The sequence below is a fragment of the Phascolarctos cinereus genome, unplaced genomic scaffold (assembly GCF_003287225.1).
Source record: "Phascolarctos cinereus isolate Bilbo 61053 unplaced genomic scaffold, phaCin_HiC Scaffold_5;HRSCAF=322, whole genome shotgun sequence".
Taxonomy (NCBI): domain Eukaryota; kingdom Metazoa; phylum Chordata; class Mammalia; order Diprotodontia; family Phascolarctidae; genus Phascolarctos; species Phascolarctos cinereus.
The window spans coordinates 418,462,347-418,474,395 of NW_027555958.1; the positions used below are offsets into that span (position 1 = coordinate 418,462,347).

The 12,049-nt window shown below is 39.3% G+C and overlaps 1 protein-coding gene and 1 long non-coding RNA gene across 8 annotated transcripts in view; one reads left to right on the top strand and one right to left on the bottom strand.

Moving 5' to 3' along the window:
* Positions 1 to 11,311, top strand: part of KIFAP3 (kinesin associated protein 3) — a 210,867-nt gene extending 199,556 nt beyond the window's left edge. For 2 of the 3 annotated variants that reach the window (XM_020974675.2, XM_078156503.1), the window contains exon 20: positions 9,961 to 11,311. In XM_020974675.2, coding sequence (XP_020830334.1) covers positions 9,961 to 10,069 — 109 coding nt within the window. In that variant the 3' untranslated portion in view covers positions 10,070 to 11,311. Of the gene's footprint in view, positions 1 to 6,960; positions 7,029 to 9,960 lie in introns of all 3 variants that reach the window. The other variant, XM_020974677.2, reaches the window with a different exon arrangement.
* Positions 1 to 12,049, bottom strand: part of LOC110199745 (uncharacterized) — a 58,837-nt gene that overhangs the window by 19,945 nt on the left and 26,843 nt on the right. The window lies entirely within an intron of this gene.

Consider the following 12,049-nt stretch of genomic DNA (forward strand, 5'->3'; position numbering starts at 1 on the left):
GATTTCTTTTACTGCCCCAGTGGTATCCCCAGGTATTCTCATTGAAAATAAAGATTTCATCTAGGGCAGGGGTGCGGAACCTGCGGCCTCGAGGCCACATGTGGCCCTCTAGGTCCTTGGGCGTGGCCTTTTGACTGAGTCCAAATTTTACACAACAGATCCCGTTATTAAGGGCCGCACCTGGGGACCTGGAGGTGCACATGTGGTCTCGAGACTGCAGGTTCCCCATCCCTGATCTAGGGGAAGATTGTTATATCCAGTGATTGACTGTTTTTATCTGAATAAGATGCCACACAGCCTGCTGGTTATTTCCGTGAAGTGGTTTGGTCTCCTATTAGAAGGGTCATAGGGTTGTAGATTTACAGCTGAAACTTATCAAGTCCAGCCTCTTCATTTTATAGATGAAGGAATGGAGGCCCAGAAAGGATTAAAGGATTTGCAAGGTCACACAGGTAGGAAGTGGAAGAACTCCAGTTTGAATCTAGATTCTCAACTCCAAAAGCCAAGTCTTTCCTATGTAATTAGGTGCACTCAATAGTTAGCATTTATAGAGGGCTTTAAAATGTCCAAAGCACCTGTCAGATTTAGAAACTTTTTTCATCTGTCTGTGTATTCCCAGTCTGTACTCCATTGTCCAGTGGGTCTGGAATATCATCAGTGTGAGTGTAATAATGGGCTAACAAAGACTTAGGTACCTGTGGGCCAGGTAAGCAAAACCAAAAAGCAGTCCTTGGGGGAAAATGCCACAGACACATGTCAGTGTGTACAAAAAAGATCCAGCTCTGTGACTTTAGTGATGTAGAGAATGTCCAGGGAGGAAGTTTCCCCTCCTAAAGCAGGTCAGCACTCATACTGCACTTGATAGGCTTGGGGGTCTGAAACCCACTTGCTTGAGTCATGTGTCAGAAGTGGGACTTGAACCAAAGTCACGCTGGCTCCAAGGACAGCTCCATGTCCACAGTATCATTCTACTTGTCTCTTCCCCCCATGTGTGTCTGTGTGTGTACAATTATGTATATGAGTATATCTGATCTAAATGTGGAACTGTCCTGGGGGACAAGAAGACCATAGGTATGTATGTAAAGGTGGGCCTGAAAGATTGAAAGCTTCTAGAGTTTAAATACCAGTAAAAGTATAAATGCAAAACCCTCCAGGATTTTTATCTTTAGTCTTAATATTTACTCAAATCACCCCCATCTGACTTAAGGTAACTATTAAGATAATAAGTCATAGACTTTAGACTAAATGTGAAAAGTTACACAGGATTTGTTAAAATAAGCCAAGGAAATGTGGCTACACCCAAGAGGGTCACCTGAAAATTCTCATACTAGAGAACTGGAGTCATTTAAGAAATTAGAACAAGCGTGGCTTTCCAACATATCCTTGAAAGAATTACTTGAGAGTTGAGGGTATGGCTGGAAGTGGGAGAGGGCTTAGCCAGGTCTCCTCCTTCTCTTCTACTTTAACCTGAAGGGGAACTTGTGAACTTTGAAGGGTTCAAAGGACTATGGACCCTCCCATCTTCCTGGCCCCATCCCCAAATGACAGCATTGTCTTCATGGGAGCCAAGGAGAGACAGACGCAGATTTACAAATCATGCTTGAAGGAAACTTCTTGAGCAGCCCTCAAGTGAGAGGAAACCAGGAGCTTTGTTAGCTCTTTGTCACATAGGCTTCTGAAGCTTGAGTCCACTTTCTCTGGACTCTTTTTGCATTTGTGGGAGAGTACACAGACTATTTGGGGGGGGCGAGGGTGGTTGTGCCATCTGGTCTTACTTTACTGCTTTAATAAATACTCCTTTTCTGAAAGCTACTTCCAGCTTGCTGAATAAATGATTCTCAGCTGATAGTCTTGAGGGAAGCACATCAGTGTATGCATTAGAGAATCACCTTTGCCTCTTTAGGAATAGCCCTAGAACCCTGAGGGAAGAAGGAGAGCAGAGATCAGGTTTGAAGAAGCTGCTGTTTCTGAGAGGTGAAAATGAGCAGGTCTATTCTGTGCATAGGAAACAGCCCCTGTGAAAATAGAGATGGGAGATGGAGCAACGCCAGCGTGGCTGGAACGTCCAGCGCAGGAAAACTAGAAATGGCAATGAGCCTGGCAAGAGATGAGTGACAGCCAGATTATGCAGGGTTTTAAGTGCCAATCAGAGAAGTCTGCATTAGGAAGCCACTAAAGCTTGTTGAGCAGGAGAAATGATGTGGTAAGACCTATATTTGAAGAATTTCACTTTGGCCCCTGTATGGAAGGTGGGTCGGATGACTCGTTAGGAGGGCTGGTTAGGAGGTTATTGCACAGTCCAACTGAAAAGAGATGAAGCCTGACTAGATCAGTGGTTGCATAAGCAGATGTTTTGGAAGTACAGTTGATAAAACTTCGGGCAGCCACCCATATCTGTCCATCTTTTCCTATAAATTCAGCACCAGGGTGTACCTAACCTGCCACATACCCTACCTCCCATCCCGGCCACATTGTGTAGATGCCAATGAAGCAAGCAGGCTATCCATCAGGTTCCCTGTATTCTTGCCACACAACCAGTTCATTGTTTTTTTTATCCCAATGATACATTTCTCCGATGGCATCTTTCATACCACTTTGCTCTCCTAATTTCACATTTGTAATATGTTACAGCCAGCTAATGCCCACCATGAGCTTCTTTTCATCCAGGTTATTGTCCATTTTCAGTGTCAGTCATAAATCTGTACTGATGGATGAGTTCTGTAGATTGTCTATCCAAATGTATTTCATAGTCTGGACAATAGGCATTCTTTATCTGCTTGGCTTTTCCTGTATGGCTGGTTAGGCCAAGCTTTTTTGTGTAAGCACAGACCTCATTTGGAAGTCTCTGGAAGATTCTAGTATTTAACTATTAGTAAAAGTATAAATTCAAGAGTTATAAAAATGTGTCTTAAATGAAATTGTTCATATTCTCTCTGCCTCCCTCAAAGAGGAAAAAAAATGCCACTCATTTTTCAGAGGTTTCATGTATTTCCTTCCACTAAAGTACTTCTATAATACTTAATTATGGTATATAGATGACCCTGAGTTCTTCAAGGCCATGATTGCAGAGTATATTCTCTGGAAAGTTCTACCAAACTGGGAAGACTATAAGTGAGCACTCTGTAATAGATTGTTATGAAAGAACCTACCTGTTCTCTTCCAGGTGCTAGATTTTCTCACCTACAACATAATAAACCAAATTACTAAGATTTAGTGGGGTTGTGATTTGTCATGGTAGAGCATCTACAATGATATGATCATAGATTTTTAAAAAATATTTATGTCTTTGGTTAGGGCAAAACAAAAACATCAATCCTAAAACAGAAGTTTTAACACTGAAAAAAAGTAAACCCTCTAATGAATAAGATTTGAGCTTTATTTTATTTTTTTCTTTATTTGATCTCCCTAAGATCTGCTTATCAGATTTGCAGATGGCCAGGAAGGACAGCTAACACTCTGGATTATAAAGTCATAATCCAAAAAGGTATTGACAGGGCTACAGCATTAGATCTAGACTAATATTACATCTAATGAATGCTTGTAGCATGTAACATGCAGTCCAATAGAAAGAAATAAGGTCTGTCACTTGGATTCAGACAGTCAACTCTGTACGTACCAGATAGGGGAGGGATGATTAGATAGCAGTTGTTTGGGAAAAACAACAATGACTTGTGGTTTTAATGACCTGCAAGCTCAGTAAGAGTCAGCCATGCAAAAAGGCAAATATCATCTTGGGCTGCATTAAAAGAAGGCTAGTATCCATGACTAGGAGGATGGTCCTGCTCTACACATACTGTCCAGAGCACATCTGGAGGACTGTGTTCAGTTCTGTGCACTACAGTTCAGAGAGGACATTTATCAGCTGAAAAGTGTCCAGAGGAGCGTCAGCAGGATGGTGAAGGACCTTGAGTCCCTTCATCGTAGGATCAGATGAAGGAATTGTGGAAAAGAGAAGACGTAGACAAGACAAGACAACTGATGGATCACACTTATTTGACCTCAGAGTCCAGAATGAGGCGTAATCATAGAGGTTGCAAAGAGACAAATCTAGGGTTGGTGTCGGGAAAAATATCCTCACCCTTTGAGAGGTCCCTAAGGAGCATAGGCCACCCCGGGAGGTAGTGAGCTCCCCCTCACTGGGAATCTTCAAACAGAGGCTGAAGTGACCCCTTATCACGTAGGTTGTAGTGGGGATTCCTCTTCAGGTATTATTGCTTAAACTAAATGGTATCTGAGGTCCCTAACTCTAAAATGTTTTAGTTTTGGTCCTGTGGCAAATAAAGGGTTGAAGAAGTGAATGAACTATCTCAGCACACTTTTGGCGTATGATTTCTTATGGAAGGAAAGATGGAGACAAGCCTTTATTAAGCACAACAGTGTGTGCTACTGTGCAGAGTGAGCACTTTACAAATATTATCTCATTTGATCCACACAAACAACCCTGAGAGGCAGTGGCTTGTATCACCTTCATTTTACAAATGAAAAAATGAAGTAGATGGCTGTCAAGTGACTTGCCCAGCTAGTGAGTATCTGAGGTTGGATTTGAACTCAAGTCCCTAACTCCAAGTTACTCTCTCCACAGTACCACCTACCTGACTCTAGGCAACTCAACCTAGAGGCATCATAGTACTCTAGTCTAGACTCCACATGGAGTCACAACCCACAGTTTAAGAAGTGCTGAAGTGGTCACAAGTGGAAAAAGTTTAAGAAACGCTGCTCTAGAAGAGTGACCTCCAACTCAACTGAGAGTGGGAGGATAGAGAAGGGACACTAATCAGTACATAAGGATCCCTGCCTGCTGCATGTTGCCTTCGTTTTAAAATTTAATGTTACCTATATTTTATTGTATTTTTATTTATTGTATCAAATATTCCATAATTACATTTTAATCTGGTTTAGGCCAAACTCAGGAGTATTGAAGGGTTCCCATTCCTCCTGAGAGCAGCCTGTTTTTACTCGTCTACTCTAGAGAAGTCATCTCCTATGAGTTGACTCAGTGGAAGGATCACTCTGTATTGATACTGTTTTTTCTGAAGATCTAAAGTGCTGTAGCACTATGCTATTTTCTTACATTATTAAAATGAAGTTAAAAAGTATGACTGTTTTCCGTTTACATATAGAAAAGATTGAGGTAGGTTTTTGTCTCAAGGAGAAGGGAATCAAAAAGATGCTGACAGGCCAGATCAGTGGGCCAAAGCTAAACAAGGTGGACTTGAATAGGTGTAAATATATATTCCTGCATTAGGCTAAAAATATTTATATCAATACAAAGTGGGAAAGACTCCAGAAATAATGGAAAAGATGTAGCAGTATAAGTTCATTACTAACAAGTTTAGCATAAACCAAACAGTGTGACATAACTGCTGGGAAACAAACAAACAAATGAAATATTGGTCGAGTGATACTGTACAGAGGAGGGCTGCCTTGTGGGGGGCAGGGGGAGGTACATGCTAGAAACCTGGGAGAACAGCTCACTCCATCCAGTACAGCTTCCCATTAGGTCAGGGCTAGTAACAGTTGACCTCGATTCAAATAATCCTAACCAGTTTCTTCCAAGAGAGAATTTGGGAAATACAGAAGTGAGCTTTTGATGAAGTGGAAGAAATCTCTGCAAAGTTCCCCTTTCCAGTGATACTGCCACTCCCCACTTATAAGCAGATAGTCACAAAATTAAAGAAAAATTGTATCAAGAGGTAGAAGGAAACCAAATAGCATTAAATCACAATTCTAGGTCATGTGACCAACAAGAGGGCAGGCTAGACATTTTCTCTGATCCTCAACTCTCAGACCTCTCTGCAAAGTAAGAACTGTGTACAAGAAGTAAAGCCCTCTTGGCTGTCTCTATGGTCTAGGGCATCAAGAATCCTAATTTAGGCAGCAATTCAATGAAGTAACAGCAGACAAGACCAGTCGCTAATGTCCAGCTCACACACCCAAACCCACCACATCGAAGGTGGCGCTGCACAAGCCAACCCAACAGATCCCACTAGGAAGTAACCCTCTCCCAAAAGTCTCTTTACCACCTCAGTTATCAACAAACAGATCCCTCCCCTGCTGCAGGTGGCTTCAGGTGTTATGCTCAGTGGTGGATTCTCCTTTAGCAACCTGTCAACTCCTTCTGTAGATCACCAGGATTCTCTCTCTCATGAGGTCCCTCTACCAGGGAAAATCTTTCTCTGACTTTCAAGATACAGTCACCACCTAACCAGGAAGACCTTCACAGTGTTTCCTACTTGACAGGAAACACAGTTTCCCTGCATTATAACTTAAATTGTAAAGTACTAAACCAGGAAACTCTTCTCATGAAGCCTAGATCCTTCTTCCCCTATCGCTGTAAACCTCTGGCCTCACAAAAATTTGCCAATGGATAGAATGGAACCCCACCATTCTCTTCTGCACAAGAAAGAGTTCCTGTTATTAATTTCAGGTTCAGATATGATGATTCCCAGTTTTGTTCCCTGCCATCTTGATGGAAGGGAATCCACTTAAGAGCTATTAAATCTCTTCCGAATTATTTCTTCTGTATCATAGATTTTGCCTAAGGCAACTCGGTGGGATTATTTAAATCATTTTAGGCTGCTACTAGCTAGCTGTACTTTGGGAGAAGGAAGAGGTAGGAGAAAACTGCTTTCTGGGACGTCTCTAGCATGCATGCCTTCAGGGGATATTCAGAAAATAACTGGTAGAAGGGTGGACTTGGGACCAGCCTGTCATTGGAATTGTTCCAGAAGACTATAGATGATCACCTTAATCTCAAAGGTGTCTTGTAGCCCTAAAATTCAACAAGAATTAACTTGAAGTCAATGATCTATCTTTTGTTGCTAGTATCTGCTCAAATGCCTAAGACTCCTTATTTGTTGTGTGTTTATATCACTAACATGGGATTATAAAAGATGAAAAGAACTCCATACTCACTGTAATCTAATGTTAATAACGTGATAATGCTTTTCGCTTATGCAGCACTTTTCATCCAAGGATTTCGAAATGCTTTACAAATATGCATTAAATAAGCCTAACACACAGCAGAGGTAGGTGATCTCCTTTTACGGAAGTGAGGCAGAGACTTGGCAAGAGGCTAAGAACAGATTCATTCACCTTTCCCCTGCCCTTATCACTGGCTGGTATCCCCCTTTGCAATGTGCTGCATGTAAAAAGGCCTCTTTAACGTCTGGATTTTTTTTTTCTGTTTTGCAAGCATATACATACACTGATACATACATGTATATTATATATGTATGTGTGTAATATTTTTTAAAAATTATTTCTGTTGACCATTTATAGATTTAGGATAATAAATGTCCTTTTAAGCAAATATTTCAGCCCTTTTAATTTTAGAGAAAATTCTGAGTCATTAGTCTACTACTAGCTCAGTGCCAATGGACTTCTAAGGCATAGTTTATAATGGCAGTTGTAGACCAGCTGGAATATACGCTTATATTCTTAGACGTATTTAGGTTTTAGATAATGTAGTTGGTGTTGAAATATCATTTTTTTACTCTTAGGAAGGTCCTCCTTTTCTCCCTTTATGGTCATTATACTCAGGTTTAAATATCAAGAAAAAACCTATTGAGGCTTTGCCTCTTCTAGTGAACAATAATACATTATTTGGGTTATTATCCTCAGTACTTCCAAGGAAGTACATTGATTTATGATATTTTCCAGGTTTAAAGAACCCAGTCTGAGATCCAAACATTGAGAATGAGGGTTAAATTATCTTTAAATGAGTAATCCTAGAAATAACCAATAGGAGACAGAGACTGCACCTGGGATTTCAGTAATAAAAGGAACTAATTCCCAGATGACTAAACTCCTCCTAGTGACACAGTTGACACCTTGCCTGAAATTTATATTGTAAAGAATTCCTCAGATGACCGAGGTTGTCTTGTCCAGGGGCACACAGCTAGCTGACTCCCAGAGCAGCTCACCAGCCACTATCCCCGAGCACAAATAGATGATCCCCAAAATGTATTTTGGCAATTAATTTTAAACTTTTATTTCCATTAAAATTTTAATGAGTTATTACTAGTAAGTGTCAAAATTACTTTTGAATTTCACACATCTCTGACCATATACAACCTCTAGTAAAGATGTTAAAATGTAGTCAGTAACTAAAATGCAGAGAGAGAGAAAGAGAAAGCATAGTAAGGCACTTGGATAAACTATAAATTATATAAGCAACCCTTTAGTAACCAAGAGTTTGACTATGTGCATGTTTCTTATCTGTAGTAGTGCCTTAGAACAAAGTAGTATTTTAGCACTCTTCCACAAAACTATTTCCCTTCTATTGTGGGTAGACCAGCCTTTTCTCTACTAGTAAAAAGATGTACTGTGCCTCACTCTCAGGGATAGATGCATTTCTAAAACAATATCCATAATCTCTGAAATCATATTTTCATACTGCCTTTTTTAAAAAAAAATTAGAGATGTGCTCCAAAATCAAGGGATGGGTATAAGGGAAAAATTGGTTTCAAGTCATAGTAAAAATCATACTGATAGATTCTACCAACCTTTTAAAATTGCATATTTCAAAGAGAAACATTTTTAATTTTCTAGAACGCTATCAGAGTAAGCAAATGTACAAATTAACATGATCTGAAATATAGGTCCTGCCCTTAATATAAGATCACTATGAAAGGAAAGAAAAAGTAGGCTGAAAAATAACACTGATTATACAACACAATGAAAGCCAGATCTGAGGAGCAAATATAGCCTATGTTGGGGTCAGTATATTTTTTTTTTTACCAGAAACCATACTCCCCTGAGCCCTGAAAACAGACACATACATATAAGGGAGAGATGTATTTTGTGTGTTGCTTGATATTTAAATTTTAGTCTGGCACTGTCCCTACCAAAGATAGAAATTTCCTTTTAAAGCCCCTAAATTGTCATTGTTATTTCTACAAGGATTTCTTAGAGGCTGGGTTTTTTGTTTGTTTGTGTAGATTTTTTGTTAGTATTCTAATAAGTTTTTTTATGGTGAGGGCCTAGTTATCTTTCTAAGCAGCAGGATGTTAAACAATATAAAATAATTCATTTACATATTTTTTTCCATAAGTGAAATTTTCTATAATGGGTTTCTTTTAAAAGGGAGGGAGGGGATGGTGGGGTAACAGCTGGACCAGAACCCACTGCATGAGCTCTGCATGAGCATGTTGTAATTACTCCATTTGCCTGGCACACTGAATACTCTGCCCCATTGCTGTGTGTTTCTTTGATTGTTCTGATAATCTGGAAAACAGATTCATTTCCTAATAATTTGTTGATCATCAGAGAATCTCTTTTAAATATAATGAAGTTCTCCATCCTTTAGGTTTTCTGTGTTTACTACACAGCAGATTAGCTTTTGGCTTCTGGTTATTAACATGCAATGAATTTGTCCAGAATCAACATTTGTCCTTTTATCAGTCACAAGAAGAAATTTACTGTTTGATTACATTATGCTTCAAATATCAGCAACAGGCTTTAAAAATTACACACACCATAACATCCAGAGGTCTGAGTGTCAGAATTCCTCATTCTAGTCTTCATTCCACCATAGCCTTATTACAAGGCTTAGCCCTCCTTGGCTGCGAGTGCAACCCTTCAACATTGTACATGCCGTACTGATAATTGGCTAGTAATGCCAGCTTCATGTAGGCCAATATATTATTAGTACAGCTTGGCAAAACTTCCTTTTCCTCACTTGCTTCTGTTTTGTCCACCAGAAGAAAGCTATTGATACTTTCTGGAATGTAAAATCTTTTGTTAAATTGTTGAAGCTGTGCTTAATTATGTACATTTAATGGACAGAGAAACTTGAACAGAGAAAAAATAAAGGTCAATTAATGAGTCCAAAGACCAGTATCACTATTAGGAACGGAACCTTGGAATTCTACAATACCAGACCTCTTCTTTGAACTGCGCCATATGTCTCTGTGATGAGAAACGTAACAACCGTGATTTCTTTTCCTCTTCCTCTAGTCTTGGAGTTGATGGTTTTGGTCAGCCAGTTGGCATTCTTGGACGCCCTGCCACAGCTTACGGATTCCGCCCGGATGAACCTTACTACTACGGCTATGGATCTCGCTAAAAGTCATCCCTGCCCCCGATTCCTTTTTGATGTGTCCTTCCAACTTGCTAGAAAACTGTGTTTAGCTCCTTTGGACCTTGGCCTGGTAATGCATGTTGATACCACCGCAGGTCTGTGTGATGTTTCCTTTTTTATATGTTGTTAGCTGATGGTTAAACCCAAGTCTTTCTTCTTGTGTTAATGTTGCTGGTGGTGATATAGTTCACACATCAGGCTACATTTTGAGGTTGTACAATATTTGCCATGGGACTTGAAAGTGAATGTTAAAAAGCTACTGGACTGGAAAGTAAACACTACATTATGTATATTAAGCAATTAATTTAATTTCTATTAAAAACAAGAAGCTTACAGTGCTGATAAACAAGCCAAAGTCACGTGGTGTTTGTATTTAATGCATTTCATTTGTAATTACACACTTGTGTAATTTATGTATGATTTTTTTCTTTCCTTTTCTTCCCTGGTTATATCTCAAGCATAACTTTCAGATTCATAAAAAGAAGTGGTCACCTTTCATACCATTCATGGTCACAGGCCACTTTCCCAAAGCTAGCTACTACACTGTCAGGAAGTAATGAGACAAATGTGCAGTTTTCAAGCTCTTTTCTCTTGGTTTTTGTAAATTAGAACATGCTGCCCTTCTCTGAGTTTATTAAATATAACTAGATGCTTTTAAGCAGACAAAGAAGTCATTTGTATTCACTTATCCCAGCTTCTTTCTTGTTAAGTGGCAATCAGTTTGTTGGAAATGTTTCTTGATTTCAAATTCTCTTCATTTCCTTTAGTTCAAAAGGCCCAGTCTATGTAGCTTAGACTTAGTGTGCCCCCATCCAGCCTATTTCATCTAGCTTATTTAGCACTTGATGATAAGACCTACTGAATTGAAGTTAGGGAATATCATCTTTAATTTATTATAACTTTTCTTTACTGGCTTCTCTTTCAAGCTGGGAATCTCAAATTTAGATGTGGAAGTCTGTACCCTGAGTCAGGGCAGAACTGAACCAATAGTGGACAGCAGGCACTGAAAGGTTTGCAAAGTGCTTTCTACTCAAGGTCTTACTTGAGCCTCACTACAACCCTAGAAGGTAGGCCTTACAGGTGTCATTACCCCCATTGTATAGATGAGGAAACTGAAGCTCAGAGAAGTGACTTATCCATAACTAATAGGATCAGAACCCAGATCTCCCATCTCCAAGTCCAGCTCCAAACAGATCAAATGTAAAATAAATAAATATGTATTCATCACCTACTGTGTATAAATCTGTGGATGATTCAGAGATCTAAGGCATTATCCCTCCCCTGTAAAGGATCTTATCTCATATATATATATATATATATATATATATATATATATATATGTATGTATGTTTGATCACTTAAACTATGCTGACATGGTATCTAAAAGGTGACACGATATTTCTTAACACTGTAACATTAATACACGTCTAGCAAACACTCTATAGTCCAGATGTGAGGCCCTGGGGCAGACCAAGCTGGGACCCTGAGTAGAAGATGACAAATGGCAAACGGCTCCATGCCTCTTAGATTATTACCACCACCTTTCTTCTGCTGGGATTCCTCTCTTTTCCGATGGTCAGAAAGGAAGACATCCATTTCTGTCTTTTCCCTTTACTCTCTTTATCTAATCTATCTCTGAAATAAATGCAAAACACCTTTTTTTAAGGTTTCTAAGGATTGTTACTGCTATTGATCATAGTTTACATTGATATGATGCTTTACCACTGACAGAGGACCCTCTCACAATCACCCTGTGATTACAAGTATTATTATACCGTAATAAAAATGAACAATCTGAGGCCCACCAAAACAGGATTCAGGAATTCAGAGCTGGACCAACATTTACCATTATGCATCTATGGAGGAAAATAGCAAGTTTACTAAGCAAATTAATACTATGTAAGAATTCAAGGGAGCATTTAAATTTTCAGAGCATAAAGTGTATGTACCTCAAGCACTTTTAGA